At 36.2% G+C, this 18077-nt stretch overlaps 1 protein-coding gene across 1 annotated transcript; it reads left to right on the forward strand.

The window, feature by feature from the left end:
* The first annotated feature begins 40 nt into the window (after positions 1–40).
* Positions 41–16726, forward strand: LOC132551967 (ras-related and estrogen-regulated growth inhibitor-like). The gene is made up of 4 exons (XM_060216112.1): positions 41–156; positions 13680–13736; positions 15800–15876; positions 16274–16726. Exons 1-4 carry the CDS (start codon positions 90–92, stop codon positions 16709–16711), a joined length of 639 nt encoding a protein of 212 aa, XP_060072095.1. The 5' UTR covers positions 41–89; the 3' UTR covers positions 16712–16726.
* The last annotated feature ends 1351 nt before the right edge of the window (positions 16727–18077 follow it).

Below are 18077 nucleotides of genomic sequence, written 5' to 3' on the forward strand. Positions count from 1 at the left end.
AAGTGAGGACTGTTTATGTCCGATTTAAAGAACTATTTTCCATGGGCTCCAGTGAAGACTTTGTATGTCCGCTGTAGCAAAATTTTATCATGTCACAAAAGAAATTCACGAACGCCAAGATTGTAATATTTGGAGCTTCTGGCGTTGGCAAAACAGGTAAGACTTTTTTTATCTTTATCCTTGATAGAAAGACAATCAGAAAGAGTTGAGGGAAGACGTCGGGGAATAGGGTTGTCTCTTAATTATATCAAAGCTTGGTGTTAAGTGACTAACATTTCCAAAACTGACCGCACGATGTCTAGCTCCACACCATAACATTTAACCTTACAACTACACAGTGTTGTCTTGATAATATCTTATTTTGTATTATCTTTTTCATGAGTAAATCATGTAATTAATATCTTACCTGTTCGAGACAATGATGTCCTGTGTTTTTTTGGGTAAAAAGATGAAAAGTTCAAAAAATGAATGATATCTAGGTATTGTTTCCGACTGTCACTTGACCAGCTGGAAACCCAGGTAAACACTATCTCGTTCCTGCGAAAGACTGCCGATTTTTTTTTTCAATTATAAAACGTGTAAGTAAATATGCATATTAAAATTCAAACGCATATTTTACAGATAGTATCCCTATGGGGTATTGTGTAACAAACCTCAAAAATGATTAATGAATTTATAAATCTCATGTAAATGGATGTTCACACCAGATACTCTATAATAGAGAATTATTAGCTGAATGTCTAACACTATTTTTACGCAATAATGAAAAATTCGTTACAAACATAATATCGTTATATCAAGCTTCGTTATAATCACGTTTTACTGTATGCGGTATATTACAAATAAACCTCTTAGTGATAGTAATGTTTGTAGATACCAGTAGTAAGTACTTTAAAAATGCCATTTATAATTCATGAACTCGACAGAATACCAGTGTGAATAAAATAAATCGTATTCACTCTAGTGTAACATATAAATAATAACAGAGGACCCTTAAATACATGTAGTAAAATGATAAGAATATATCATCATAACTCTATAACGAATGAAAAAGTATGGGTGTTGTTTTAGTATTTATTTATAAAATGTGATATCATTAATTCGACTTATTGATATAATAAAATTAATTATCGATATCACAAATTCGAATTAATAGTATCACTAAATATCCAGAATTATTGATATCATTTATTCGAAATATTGATTTTAATTATTCGAATAAGTGATATCACGGAATACTCAGAGTTACTCTTATCACTAAATGTCCAGAATTATTGATATCATTATTCGATATATTGATATCAATAATTCGATTTAGGATATTACTGAATGAATATGATATCAATATTACTTAATGCTATCTTTACTTCGAATTATTGATATCACAATTTTAAGATAAAAACATGTACTAAAACGTCGCCCTGTACCCTATACCATATAGATTTGATGTTACCGTTACATGGAAAGTAAAATACCGAAACAAAGTCTACACTGGCTGCCACTGGCTACAACTTATTATTGTACAGCTTGGCGACATTTTTCTACAAATTACATTTGGCTGGTGATAACATCACTTAACGGTGACGTACATTAATTCGCGACGTCTATTGGCTGGTGGTAACATCACTTAACGGTGACGTACATTAAGTCGAGACGTCTATTGGCTGGTGACGTCATTTTATTGGCCCGTTTGTCTTTGGTACAAACATGAGACGACGTATTACGGATAGAGAATTTGACATGTACGTGTATCATTCTGATATTTGCTGACGAACTGATTAGAACGGGAAGTGGGTACGGGGAATTGAAGGATGACGCTAAGATCAAATTGTCAACATAACAGTTTGTTTAGCAAGTATATCCTTTATATATCGGGTAAACAGTGAGAGGTTAGTGTTACCCACATATCCTATACTTCGTATATCTGACGTTTCATCATCTCCCGTGATGCTGTTACGTACACAAGCTACAAATAGTGTTTTTTATACGTATCAATTACAGAATTACACTGTGCAGATATACAACACCAGCATCTTTATCAGTAGATCATCGATTGTGTTATCTGCAATTATTACATGTTAAGATATATATTTTATCTGTCACATTTAATAACAATTCGCTCTGTAGTTATCAATGTTTCTGTTTGGTCGATATGTTATTTCTTCCTCATGTGAAACTCAACCTCATATTAGGCGCGTGCAGGTCATATCTTCGCTAGGCGTCCAACGTGTGTTTGCTATATAAATGAGTCCGTCTCTCTTTCGTGATCCTCGCGTGAAATTACAATAACCTTGTATTCAGTCTGTTTTATATAATGTATTCATGCGAATACCGTTACCCGAAATAGAGCGCTTGTCGCCTACATCTTTGTTACATGCGCGTGCATAACATTCACACGTCCTGATTGGAATCATCTCTACGAATACTTAGTATGTACAGTAATTAAGTTTATTGTGGAGTTTGTCAGGCGTTCATTTTAGAATCCAAATCACTTTCTAACCAGATATTATATGTATACTTCTCTGGTCTATTGAAATTAATCCAGTATTTACAACTTATGTTCTACACATTTACAGGATATCTGAATAAAACGTAATGGATTTCTATCAAAAATCATAGATAAGATGGTGTTGGTAACTGTGTGTTAGAGGTTGGGGATGTTGGTTATCACATGTGAGAGGTAGGAGATGTTGGTAATGGTGTGTCAGAGGTAGGGGATGTTGGTTGTGGTGTGTTAGAGGTGAGGGACGTTGGTAATGGTATGTTAGAGGTGAGGGATGTTGTTAATGGTGTGTCAGAGGTGAGTGATGTTGGTAATGGTATGTTAGAGGCGAGTGATGTTGGTAATGGTGTGTTAGAGGTGAGGGATGTTGGTAATGGTATGTTAAAGGTGAGGGATGTTGGTAATGGTGTGTTAGAGGTGAGGGATGTTGGTAATGGTATGTTAGAGGTGAGGGATGTTGGTAATGGTGTGTTAGAGGTGAGGGACGTTGGTAATGGTATGTTAGAGGTGAGGGGTGTTGGTAATGGTGTGTTAAAGGTGAGGGATGTCGGTAATGGTGTGTTAGAGGTGAGGGATGTTGGTAATGGTATGTTAAAGGTGAGGGATGTTGGTAATGGTGTGTTAGAGGTGAGGGATGTTGGTAATGGTGTGTTAGAGGTGAGTGATGTTGGTAATGGTATGTTAGAGGTGAGGGATGTTGGTAATGGTGTGTTAGAGGTGAGGGATGTTGGTAATGGTATGTTAGAGGTGAGGGATGTTGGTAATGGTGTGTTAGAGGTGAGGGATGTTGGTAATGGTATGTTAGAGGTGAGGGATGTTGGTAATGGTGTGTTAAAGGTGAGGGATGTCGGTAATGGTGTGTTAGAGATGTTGGTAATGGTGTGTTAAAGGTGAGGGATGTCGGTAATGGTGTGTTAGAGGTGAGGGATGTTGGTAATGGTATGTTAGAGGTGAGTGATGTTGGTAATGGTGTGTTAGAGGTGAGTGATGTTGGTAATGGTATGTTAGAGGTGGAGATGTTGGTAATGGTATATTAGAGGTGAGGGATGTCGGTAATGGTATGTTAGAGGTGAGGGATGTTGGTAATGGTGTGTTAGAGGTGAGTGATGTTGGTAATGGTGTGTTAGAGGTGAGTGATGTTGGTAATGGTATGTTAGAGGTGAGGGATGTTGATGTTGGTTTATTAGATATGGGGGATGTTGTTTATAGTATATAAATGTATAAAATGTGGGGATTTCTGTTCTGGTTAGGGCGTTATAAAAGATAAACAGATGAAGTCGACTCTTTGTTACTCTTTATAGCTTAGCAATTAGCATTAAATCTGCTTACATAAAGACATATATAACCAGGTAATGAGGTATTATAAAGGAGAAGCGTTATGTACTTTCACGTTGGCGATGTAGCTGTTAGATTGACCCTTTAGCTTTATCAAACCTTAGATGTAGATGTGAAACCAATATATTACCGTGTTCACAAGTCATGGTGAGGCCTAATTGTTATGAGCTATAGAACACCTTGTGGCATAAACTTTCCTCGTGCTTCGAGGTAAGTCAGAACAGAATGCCTAATTTTGATTAAGATGAAACACAATGGTATTTCCGCTCCCATGTATAATTTACTACATCCCGGATCCAGGATATTTTCAGATCAAATGTTTTTTTCATCTTGTTGTATCAATCATCAGCAAACCACATTTGATAAGAAATTCGAGGTATTCTAGAAATCCCATTTATCGATATATCGTCATAAAACTGTCTCGTGGTAGGTAGATTTACTTAAATCTGCAACCAATAACACGTTGTACATATAAAATATAAATACTTCATAGATTTACTGTCAGTCACAGCTACATAGATGTACTGTCACAGTCACCGCTACATAGATATACTGTCACAATCACCGCTACATAGATTTACTGTCACAGTCACCGCTACATAGATCTACTGTCACAGTCACCGCTACATAGATTTACTGTCACAGTCACAGCTACATAGATTTACTGTCACAGCCAACGCTACATAAATTTACTGTCACAGTCACAACTACATAGATTCACTGTCACAGTCACCGCTACATAGATTTACTGTCACAGTCACCGCTACATAGATTTACTGTCACAGTCTCCGCTACATAGATTTACTGTCACAGTCACCGCTACATAGATTTACTGTCACAGTCACAGCTACATTGATTTACTGTCACAGTCACCGCTACATAGATTTACTGTCACAGTCACCGGTACATAGATTTACTGTCACAGTCACCGCTACATAGATTTACAGTAACAGCTACATAGATTTACTGTCACAGTCACAGCTTCATAGATTTACTTTCACAGTCACCACTACATAAATCTACTGTCGAAATCACCAATATATTCGTTTGAAGGTATATATCAACATATCAAAATTGAATATTTGATATTGATGTCGTTGACTTAGTGGAAGCGTATATCTATCTGAAGCTCTGCTTGGTTCAAACTTTTTTACACTGCCTGTGATTTTTACGTTGATATCTAAAACTAAACACAACTTCTTAAATTGTAAAATATTTTGTATCTGATATAAGTAGTCGTATAAAAAGTAAAAGAAATATTCGGGCACCTTACCTAATCCCCCAATAACTGTTAGCAATCTGTCATCCGTGACAAAAACCTTATCCACATCCGGTGCGTCTAACTAACCAACAAACCATGACTGCGCGCGTTCTTTGCCATTCAAACTAGTGTCGATTTCTGACTAACACTAAGACACGTGATCGCCAATAATTCCCAATCAATAATTATTATTACAAATATGTCACGGTTATCCTAACCTGATAAAGGACTGGTAGCACTCAACAGCAGGTAGCTACTCTCTTCGGAGCTCACAGATCGACTAAAAGTCGGTTAGTTTAACGTCTTAACGCCACAGGAAAGGAGTTGATGACAAACAGAGATCCGGTCACGTCGCGACGTAAAGATCGTTTCATTAGGCTCGCCCACTTGCGTGACAGGAGATTAACGGATGGTTCAGTTTTGGTTTGGGGAGGAATTTCCCATGGTTTAAAGACACCTTTAGTGACAATTAACGGGAATCTAAAGGCTGGACGCAAGATTAGACCTTGAGTCCTCATGTGGTACCTTTCATTATAAGGCACCATTTGTCCTTTCAGTGTGATAACGCTAGGCCACAAGTTGCAAGAATTGTAGGGACTTTCTTGCAATCCAGATCGTCATCCCTATTGATTGGCCTACATAAAGCCCTGAGTTGTCCTCAATCGAACACTTATGGGATAAATTAGACTGAAGATTTCGGAATCGAGCATACATCCCACATAACCTTTCTCTACGGACAATCTATGTCCTTATGAACTCCATACAACACAGAATTAGAGACACTATAGCCGTTCGGAGAGTCACGTGATATTAAGGATCGGTTTGACAAATACCGTTATTTCAAATTTGTGTACAATAGGATACCCCAACTCATGACAGCCTAATGAAGTCCTCATTTGTCAAAAATCCCAGAAAATTTGAAGACACGTGATCCAATATTCGAAGTTAACTATTGCATTTCACATTTAGGTATAGAGCTCATTAATCTCCTTTTATTAAACTGTAAAGTTAAAGTTGTGTTTCTTTTTCGCCTAAGTATATTCTGATGAGGCCGTGCCTCCTATTGACCCGTTTACATCTGCTTTTGAGCACATATTTGTACTAGTTTTTCTGTGTTGATTGATTGTTGTTAAAATATACAGCTATATGTGACCCTGTGTGATTTAGGTAGAATAAACAGATGTATCACACCTCATCATCCATCATCGCTAGTTAGAGAACCTGTTCCTCCTGACATACACTAGAGCGATGCTTGGAGATTAGATTTACAGCGTGGCTGACGGAGTCCATCTGTTTCCACTTACTTCACCCATAATTGTTCAGGCAAAAATAGAACAGATCTCTTAACTCTTATCAACATTAATTTTGAGTGAAATCTTTAAAAAAAATATTGCATTAAGTTTAAAAGATTCATCCCCTCAAATTAAAAAAATATGAATTGTCTTACAATGTTATTGAACATTCATATAAAAGGTTCAGATTGTATGACAGCTCAACCCAGACAAAATATCAAACAAGACCAGTTTTACCCTTCAATAAGAGGTCTGAGCTTTGTAAGTTCGTAATATGAAGATTGTATGACTAACCTCGTGTGATGGGTACCATCCTCATATGCCTTTTAATGTATCAAGTATACTTACCTTGTGTTAATTTGATACTTGTACTCTGCGCCACCTTGTTAACAGAACCATCACAGACAACTTCAGTAGAATGACGGGTCCCTGATTATTTTGATACACGATTAATTAGTTTCTTGCTGGCAACGATAGACAATGCATTATTACCAAGGTCCATCCATGAAATCGAGGATAACATCGGTAGGAAATGAGTAATAGTTGCGAAGCGAAAAAAATATACACATTTATTCTCGAACGCAAACGACCGACGTTCGACAGTCAGATGAAAGCAGATCGTACACAGATGATGTGGTGCCTAACACCAAGGACAGAGACTGGGTTTTGGACAAGTTACAGAAAACAGCATCAAATGGCGTTTAGACAGAGATGAAACACCTAGTATTTAATGAACACAGGAAATTCTCATTTCTGTGGTATAAACATATCCTTCGGCGCTCACCAAATTATATCTTAATGACGTGGTCACATGTTCTATAGAGAACCAGACGCCAAGCTTTAGCATGACTTAGCATAGCGAGATATATAGTTTGGTGAGAAAGCATTCCGTTTTTTATAGTCCATAAGACGTGAGGCATGCGTACTTTTTGGTAGCAGTGAGACAATATAAAATTTTTCATATAGTCTATTTTTACAGTTTGGCAGAGACAGCATATATTTGTCTATGTTACTTGGTATCGATGGAGCAGTATATAGGTTTCATATATTTGTAGTTCATTAGAGGTGAGACATCGTACTGTTGATATAACTAGGACTACAATATATATCTTTTATATAGTTTGGTAGTGGTGAGTCAGTGGTAGTGTTTATATAGTATGGTAGTGATGAGACAGTGGTAGTGTTTATATAGTTTGGTAGTAAGGAGACAGCGGTAGTGTTTATATAGTTTGGTAGTGCCGTGAGAGTGGCAGTGTTTATATAGTTTGGTAGTGGTGAGTCAGTGGTAGTGTTTATATAGTAGTTTGGTAGTGATGAGACAGTGGTAGTGTTTATATAGTTTGGTAGTGCCGTGAGAGTGGTAGTGTTTATATAGTTTGGTATTTGTGAGTCAGTGGTAGTGTTTATATAGTTTGGTAGTGCCGTAACAGTGGTAGTGTTTATATAGTTTGGTAGTGCCGTGACAGTGGTAGTGTTTATATAGTTTGGTAGTGGTGAGTCAGTGGTAGTGTTTATATAGTAGTTTGGTAGTGATGAGACAGTGGTAGTGTTTATATAGTTTGGTAGTGCCGTGAGAGTGGTAGTGTTTATATAGTTTGGTATTTGTGAGTCAGTGGTAGTGTTTATATAGTTTGGTAGTGCCGTAACAGTGGTAGTGTTTATATAGTTTGGTAGTGATGAGACAGTGGTAGTGTTTATATAGTTTGGTAGTGATGAGACAGTGGTAGTTTTTATATAGTTTGGTAGTGGTGAGTCAGTGGTAGTGTTTATATAGTTGTTTGGTAGTGGTGAGTCAGTGGTAGTGTTTATATAGTTTGGTAGTGATGAGACAGTGGTAGTGTTTATATAGTTTGGTAGTGATGAGACAGTGGTAGTGTTTATATAGTTTGGTAGTGATGAGTCAGTGGTAGTGTTTATATAGTTTGGTAGGTGATGAGTCAGTGGTAGTGTTTATATAGTTTGGTAGTGGTGAGTCAGTGGTAGTGTTTATATAGTTTGGTAGTGATGAGACAGTGGTAGTGTTTATATAGTTTGGTAGTGATGAGACAGTGGTAGTGTTTATATAGTTTGGTAGTGATGAGACAGTGGTAGTGTTTATATAGTTTGGTAGGTGATGAGACAGTGGTAGTGTTTATATAGTTTGGTATTGATGAGACAGTGGTAGTGTTTATATAGTTTGGTAGTGATGAGTCAGTGGTAGTGTTTATATAGTTTGGTAGTGGTGAGACAGTGGTAGTGTTTATATAGTTTGGTAGTGCCGTGACAGTGGTAGTGTTTATATAGTTTGGTAGTGGTGAGTCAGTGGTAGTGTTTATATAGTTTGGTAGTGGTGAGTCAGTGGTAGTGTTTATATAGTTTGGTAGTGATGAGTCAGTGGTAGTGTTTATATAGTTTGGTAGGTGTGAGTCAGTGGTAGTGTTTATATAGTTTGGTAGTGGTGAGTCAGTGGTAGTGTTTATATACTTTGGTAGTGGTGAGACAGTGGTAGTGTTTATATAGTAGTTTGGTAGTGGTGAGACAGCGGTAGTGTTTATATAGTAGTTTGGTAGTGGTGAGACAGTGGTAGTGTTTATATAGTAGTTTGGTAGTGGTGAGTCAGTGGTAGTGTTTATATAGTAGTTTGGTAGTGGTGAGTCTGTGGTAGTGTTTATATAGTTTGGTAGTGCGGTGACAGTGGTAGTGTTTATATAGTTTGGTAGTGATGAGACAGTGGTAGTGTTTATATAGTTTGGTAGTGATGAGACAGTGGTAGTGTTTATATAGTTTGGTAGTGATGAGACAGTGGTAGTGTTTATATAGTTTGGTAGTGATGAGACAGTGGTAGTGTTTATATAGTTTGGTAGTGGAGAGACAGTGGAAGTGTTTATATAGTTTGGTAGTGATGAGACAGTGGTAGTGTTTATATAGTTTGGTAGTGCGGTGACAGTGGTAGTGTTTATATAGTTTGGTAGTGATGAGACAGTGGTAGTGTTTATATAGTTTGGTAGTGATGAGACAGTGGTAGTGTTTATATAGTTTGGTAGTGATGAGACAGTGGTAGTGTTTATATAGTTTGGTAGTGATGAGACAGTGGTAGTGTTTATATAGTTTGGTAGTGGTGAGACAGTGGTAGTGTTTATATAGTTTGGTAGTGCGGTGACAGTGGTAGTGTTTATATAGTTTGGTAGTGATGAGACAGTGGTAGTGTTTATATAGTTTGGTAGTGATGAGACAGTGGTAGTGTTTATATAGTTTGGTAGTGATGAGACAGTGGTAGTGTTTATATAGTTTGGTATTGATGAGACAGTGGTAGTGTTTATATAGTTTGGTAGTGGAGAGACAGTGGAAGTGTTTATATAGTTTGGTAGTGATGAGACAGTGGTAGTGTTTATATAGTTTGGTAGTGCGGTGACAGTGGTAGTGTTTATATAGTTTGGTAGAGATGAGACAGTGGTAGTGTTTATATAGTTTGGTAGTGATGAGACAGTGGTAGTGTTTATATAGTTTGGTAGGTGATGAGACAGTGGTAGTGTTTATATAGTTTGGTAGTGATGAGACAGTGGTAGTGTTTATATAGTTTGGTAGTGGTGAGACAGTGGTAGTGTTTATATAGTTTGGTAGTGGTGAGACAGTGGTAGTGTTTATATAGTTTGGTAGTGATGAGTCAGTGGTAGTGTTTATATAGTTTGGTAGTGGTGAGACAGTGGTAGTGTTTATATAGTTTGGTAGTGGTGAGACAGTGGTAGTGTTTATATAGTAGTTTGGTAGTGATGAGACAGTGGTAGGGTTTTTATAGTTTGGTATTGATAAGATAGTGGTAGTAATTATATATGGTAGTTGTGAGATATAGTCAAGGCTTTCCATTTCAATACGTTAACAGTGTGTGAATTCCTCGTTCATTAAACGAAATATACACAAAGTATACTATTTAAGTTAGAAGATGCTGGTCCTACTCCTTCAGTAAAAGCACCGATGGATCTCTCGTATACACGTTAGAGATACCTAAATTATTACGTGCAAGTAGTTCCACAATTCTTTGATGTCAGATTAATACTCGCATTTATCAATATGATGCAGTAATATGTAACTATATTTGATTCATCAGCTGTTAAGTTCCTTTTTATTGAAAGTTATTAATACACAAGGCGAGAAATCTACCATTAACAAACTCTATTTAGCCGTAATCTCAATTTAGCTTTTTTTCGCGTTGAAAATATTTCGATAAAATATGACTTCCATTATTGCAATTTACGTAAGGTAATATTTGTAATTTGCCAAAAGCTGCTAACATGTTAAGATGTAAGAAATGAAGCACAATATTTATGGTGATTTTGAAAGGATTTTATTCTAACCTCTGGTATTGTAGCTTTGGTCCTAAACAGTTCGGCTATTCGTCATATGTTATATATTACGTATGCCAGACCGCCCGTTACGCATCCTTGATACCGCCCTCTCAATATTCTGGGTTTTGTCATGCTGGAAAGCTTAAAAACTAATTTACTATAGACCAAAGAAATATATGATGTATCTACAAACAAAAAATGACTGATAAATCTAAAAACAATTCTGTCTGCATGTTCAAACGATCACTTATATTTAGCATCTGGAGAAAATAAGGTGATACTAAGGTTCATAACGTCAAACGATTTTAGATGGATGTGTTCCGCTGTTTATTTGTTTGTTCCCGATTCTATCTAGCGAACTATTTGACGAGTATTAATGTCAAATGAATTCTAAGACGAATTCAAGCCGGCTTCTTAAATATGTTTTTTGTGCAAATGTTTAAACCTGACAGCCAATTGCAGTGTTCCGTCGTCAGTCTGCAATTTATTCATTTGACCCGGTGAGGTGTTCATCAAGTCCCTACAGAGCTCTATAGCCTAGATGTCAAATGCAGACATGCCAAGCTATCACTCTATCTCCCAATTTCAACCAAACTCTACATCAAGTACGCAACCCCACTTCCAACTTCACATCCACACAAACCACCATTCCCTCAACGTCACACCATGTACACCATCTTAACCAAACTCTACATCAAGAACGGGGTCACACTCCCAACTTCGCATCCACACAAACCACCCTTCCCCCAACGTCACGCCATGTACACCATTTCAACCAAACTCTACATCAAGTACGCAACCCCACTTCCAACTTCACATCCACACAAACCACCCTTCCCTCAACGTCACACCATGTACACCATCTTAACCAAACTCTGCATCAAGAACGGGGTCACACTCCCAACTTCACATCCACACAAACCGCCCTTCCCCCAACGTCACGCCATGTACACCATTTCAACCAAACTCTACATCAAGCACTCCGCCCCACTCCCAACTTCACATCCACACTAACAGCCCAGTATCCTAACACAAATCCTTACCCTTAAACTTCGGTCCCGGATGCCTCAAGATGTATTTTTGTCAATTTTATATTTTGAGTGATATGTATACTTTACGATCAAAATCTGTTCTAATATTCGCTGTCAGCTCTAAACGGTTATGCTACTTGAGATTTCTAATTTGATACAGACATCCTCATGTGATAACAGTGATGTAACTGCTGTCACGTTTTTACGCTCTCTCCTTGGTTATCTATTCCAGTGCTTGCAGTCATACAACTTTATAACGTTCTTGTGGACAAGTTGTCCACCAAACACACGATCATAAGAATAAAGATTTCTTAATCTATAATCTAAAAAATACAACTTCAAAACAACCTCGATGTTGGTCAGGGGACATCATTACATTCCGAAGAACTTCTGACGTCAATAGGGATAAAAATAATGTTTCATCAATAATTAGCTAAGTAAATCGCTGTGATGCAAAGGAGCTGATATCAAAATAACACGACCACTCTGACATACCACAAGTGACAGTGTAGATTGGTTACGTCGTGTCTGCTCGGTCTGTTTGATAATAGGATTCACTTCGAAAACATTTTCGTGTTAATACATTACAGTCAGTTATGTTCATAATTTTGTTTATATATAACATGTACTTTATGTTGTATATATATAACATGTACTTTATGTTGTATATATAATATGTACTTTATGTTGTATATATATAACATGTACTTTATGTTGTATATATATAACATGTACTTTATGTTGTATATATATAACATGTACTTTATGTTGTATATATATAACATGTACTTTATGTTGTATATATATAACATGTACTTTATATTGTATATATATAACATGTACTTTATGTTGTATATATATAACATGTACTTTATGTTGTATATATATAACATGTACTTTATGTTGTATATATATAACATGTACTTTATGTTGTATATATAACCTGTACTTTATGTTGTATATATAACATGTACTTTATGTTGTATATATAACATGTACTGTATGTTGTATATATAACATGTACTTTATGTTGTATATATAACATGTACTTTATGTTGTATATATAACATGTATTTTATGTTGTATATATAACATGTACTGTATGTTGTATATATATAACATGTACTGTATGTTGTATATATATAACATGTACTTTATGTTGTATATATAATATGTACTTTATGTTGTATATATATAACATATACTATATGTTGTATATATAACATGTATTTTATGTTGTATATATAACATGTACTGTATGTTGTATATATATAACATGTACTTTATGTTGTATATATGACATGTACTTTATGCTGTATATATGACATGTACTTTATGTTGTATATATGACATGTACTTTATGTTGTATATATATGTACTTTATGTTGTATATATAACCTGTACTTTATGTTGTATATATGACATGTACTTTATGTTGTATATATAACATGTACTTTATGTTGTATATATGACATGTACTTTATGTTGTATATATGACATGTATATATAACCTGTACTTTATGTTGTATATATAACCTGTACTTTATGTTGTATATATGACATGTACTTTATGTTGTATATATAACATGTACTTTATGTTGTATATATGACATGTACTTTATGTTGTATATATGACATGTACTTTATGTTGTATATATAACCTGTACTTTATGTTGTATATATAACATGTACTTTATGTTGTATATATGACATGTACTTTATGTTGTATATATGACATGTACTTTATGTTGTATATATGACATGTACTTTATGTTGAATATATAACATGTACATTCTGTTGTATATATTACATGTACTTTATGTTGTATATATATAACATGTACTTTATGTTGTATATGTAACATGTACTTTATGTTGTATATATATAACATGTACTTTATGTTGATATCTCACATGTATTTTATTTTGTTGCAGCATTTGCAGTCCGCTACATCACAAAGCGATATATCGGCGATTATGATCGAAACAAAGGTAACTTGTTTGATAACAGACAACACAGTGATAAAGTATTGTCTTTGTCTTAGTGATTGTCACACTAACACTCTTTTGTATCTGTCACCTCCTCAGACTTAACTTTGGTGACTTTCACATCCATCCGTCCGTCCATTCGTCCGTTACAGTTTCCACACTATTCCTTTTGGTATTGCCGATAAGAAAGTATGTACACAGACTAGGCCAAAATATAATCTAGAACGCCGAGAAAAGTCGGTTATCGCGAGTAAAACCCTTAGATCACGAGGATATATAGAAAAACTGAAATATGATTGAATCCTTTTAGATAATGATTCTATTTGCTTGCAGAATCAATATTATAAAGTCTAACATTCCTATTAGATATAGGTAAGAATCAATACATAAATAAACAAATACCATATCGGCTACATTAGATACAATGACAATGTCATCTACAGGAAGTGGATATCATTGCTTATCGTGGAAATGATTAAAAGTGTGACACCAGTGATATCCCTTTTTAATGTTTTATTTTCTTGATATATCACTGATATTCTGAAGTATTTTTGAACATTGAAAACTTTATTAAAGTGTAACTTGAGTACCAAGCGTCTCTCAGAGCTGTTTAGTTCGCGAGTACTGCGTAACATTGCCAAAAACAACAAAAAACACAAAACCGTTAGTTGGGAGGTTATCGAATGGCATCGAGCTTCAGTTAAAAACGGAAAGGAAAGGAATTAAACTGATAATTCATTGTATTTGTGAAATGTTAAGTTAATGTCGTGCTAATATCTTCACTTCACGAATTCTATCAGGTACGCGTACAATGTAAAGCCGATCTTCACCGGTTTCCTGAACATCTACAATGTAGATATGTTCTCCAGCGGAGTCCACTCCTCCTATGACTTCCGATGGTGTTGAACGATAGCTACAAGCTAAAACATCCCATGTCTTGGCTCTCTAGTATAACAGTCCTTGAACCATGTATTTATTTCATTGGATGTGTTAACAGATGGATTTGCTTGTCTACCACATGCACGTCAGTATAAAACTATTCCCAATGTATCTGTGTTCTCTCTGTGTCTGGTATTTAGAATATTCTCATAATATTTAATCTTACGTAAATCTATATCTATAATTGCTTTATAGGAACGTGTTAAACAATAAAAGAATGTTGTTTTTGATTACAAATAGATAAAACTGAGATTTAAGTACGAAACTCGAGATTCATAAAAACACAATCCGGATTTGAGTCTAGATAAAAAAAAGATGGATATGATAAACATGTGCATGTCGGTTTCTTTAAATAAATGTTCGTACAAACAGTCTCCGATGTCATTGTAAACAATTAGTATTGAGAGTTTAATAATAATACGGTATACTGTTAGATACTGTAGATCGGGCGTATTGTTAAGTCAGGATAGCGAACGATGGATAATTACTAGCCAAATTAATCACGGAACACAGGGATCTGATCATCTTTTTTTTAAAAATAAGTTTCAGTTCCACTGCTAAACAAGAAATTATGTTATGTGTTTTGGGTTCAGATTAAACTGATTACAAAATTTAACCTCCTCCCCACCTCCCCTAATTAGATCATGAATAACACAACACGAACCCATTAATGATACCCATATGTAGACTGTTGTCCAAATATACACAGGGGAACCGATTCACATGTCACAAATTATCAGGAATAGCACAGACAATGGCTTCAGTTGACAAGTGTTCCGTTTATTGTAAAGATAACTGCGAAACTACTTCCATTTCTATACAACAGTAAGGTTAAAGTTCAAAGTCAAATAATATGTTGTGATGTTTCCCCAAAATATAATACGTTAACTCTCCTACGTTATGTGTAGACACGGCCACTAAACATTGGGATACGTATATTACCAATAATTCAATATAGGGATATTTTAGTTCCAATGTTCCAGCATTAACGGATTAACAGTAAGATAGCTATAGGTATCGAAAAAAGGTGTGGAGGAAGTTCTGTAGAAATAAAGTCAAACCTTTGGATGATGCAGCTGGATTTAGCACCCGCTTAACGTTGTGTGTCTATTGATTTTATCATGCAGAAATGCTGTATACCTATAAGATGACGTCACCAAGGGAGGAGGTCGTCACTCTGGAGATTCTGGACACCGCGTCAGAGGTATGAAGTTGTTTTTGTAACATTTTTCTGTATCTCTGAATATCCACGTGATAACTTGGTGTCAAACTACTTACAGTCAGATCTGAATGTGCTACCTTCAGTGAATATTTAATAAACTAGATCATTCGTCTTTCAATTATCTCACTACTGACGATAATACAGAAGGCATGCACTACTAGTAAGTGACAAAGTTTAGTTGCAACATCACCGTAATGTTAAGTGTGACATTTTACACCTGTGATACGTCACACAGTGTGTATAGTGTCGTGGTAGGCCGATAAAGGCATCGTTTAACATCTAGTCTTGGAGCGTTGACAGTTCTGATTGTAGATGATATTTTCAGTACAAAGATTCTTCATTTGTATAAGGATTTTATTCTTTTGTTTGTGTGCCACAGTGTAACCCAGATGATACAGAGAAGAACCTGAAATGGGCGGATGGATACGTAATGATATTCTCGGTAACGGACATGCCCAGTTTCCACGAGGTGAAACGCCTCAAGGATAGTTTATTCCGCCTGAAAGGAAATGAAAGACCTATGGTTCTTATTGCAAACAAACTAGACCTGCGCGACGCTAGGACGGTGAGTGAGGCGGAAAGTACATCACTTGCCCATTCTCTTGAGTGTCCATTGTTTGAACTCTCAGTGGCGGATGGATATCAGGGTGTAGCGGATGCAATGGAAGAACTAATTGTACAGTTGCGGAGGGATTTTGTAAAATGTCAAAGTGCGGCAAATGTCAGTACCAACACTGACAAGCCTCGTTCTAAATTATACAACATGAAAAAAGTTCTGAAGAAAAGAATAGGCCGTAGCCATAGTGATACGTTTTAATTTTTATACATACCATCAGCCGTAAACTTCCGCTTTGTTACATATCAGGTCTTCTTACTTTCAAAATGAAAACACTAATTTCACATTACATCATCTTTGCTCAAACATGACCTGGCATTATTGGCACTCATCTCCACATGACTTTGGTTAATAGCTTTTTTTACACTTGCCTCCTTCCTGAAAACGGTGCGATAACCTCACAATGTTTGTACTAATCCCTGCCTGATGACGGTATTAAAATCTAATATTTTTTGTATTATCCTTACATTGTTTGTACTCACTCCCTACCTGACCAAATATAAGGGCCATGAATTATATGTAGACCCTCCCTAACTGACCACAATATTATATCCTTACATTGTGTGTAACTACTCCCTACCTGACCACGGTATTATATCCTTACATTGTTTGTACTCCCTCCCTACCTGACCACGGTATAATATCCTTACATTGTGTGTACTCCCTCCCTACCTGACCACGGTATTATATCCTTACATTGCTTGTATTCACTCCTACCTGACCACGGTATTATATCCTTACATTGTTTATACTTACTCCCTACCTGACCACGGTATTATATCCATACATTATTTGTACTCACTCCCTACCTGACCAAATACAAGGGCCATGAATTATATGTAGACCCTCCCTAACTGACCACAATATTATAGCCTTACATTGTTTGTACTCACTCCCAACCTGACCACGGTATTATATCCTTACATTGTTTGTACTCCCTCCCAACCTGACCACGGTATTATATCCTTACATTGTTTGTACTCCCTCCCTACCTGACCACGGTATTATATCCTTACATTGTTTGTACTCACTCCCTACCTGACCACGGTATTATATCCTTTCATTGTTTGTACTCCCTACCTGACCACGGTATTATAGCCTTACATTGTGTGTACTCCCTCCAAACCTGACCACGGTATTATATCCTTACCCTGTGTGTACTCCCTCCCTACCTGACCACGGTATTATATCCTTACATTGTGTGTAACTACTCCCTACCTGACCACGGTATTATATCCTTACATTGTTTGTACTCACTCCCTATCTGACCACGGTATTATATCCTTACATTGTTTGTACTCCCTCCCAACCTGACCACGTTATTATATCCTTACATCGTTTGTACTCCCTCCCTGCCTGACCACGGTATTATATCCTTCCATTATTTGTACTCACTCCCTACCTGACCACGGTATTATATCCTTTCATTGTTTGTACTCCCTACCTGACCACGGTATTATATCCTTACCCTGTGTGTACTCCCTCCCTACCTGACCACGGTATTATATCCTTACCCTGTGTGTACTCCCTCCCTACCTGACCACGGTATCATATCCTTACATTGTTT

Source organism: Ylistrum balloti, unplaced genomic scaffold, assembly GCF_031769215.1.
Source record: "Ylistrum balloti isolate Yb309-2 unplaced genomic scaffold, AGI_CSIRO_Ybal_v1 Utg370228, whole genome shotgun sequence".
Taxonomy (NCBI): Eukaryota; Metazoa; Mollusca; class Bivalvia; order Pectinida; family Pectinidae; genus Ylistrum; species Ylistrum balloti.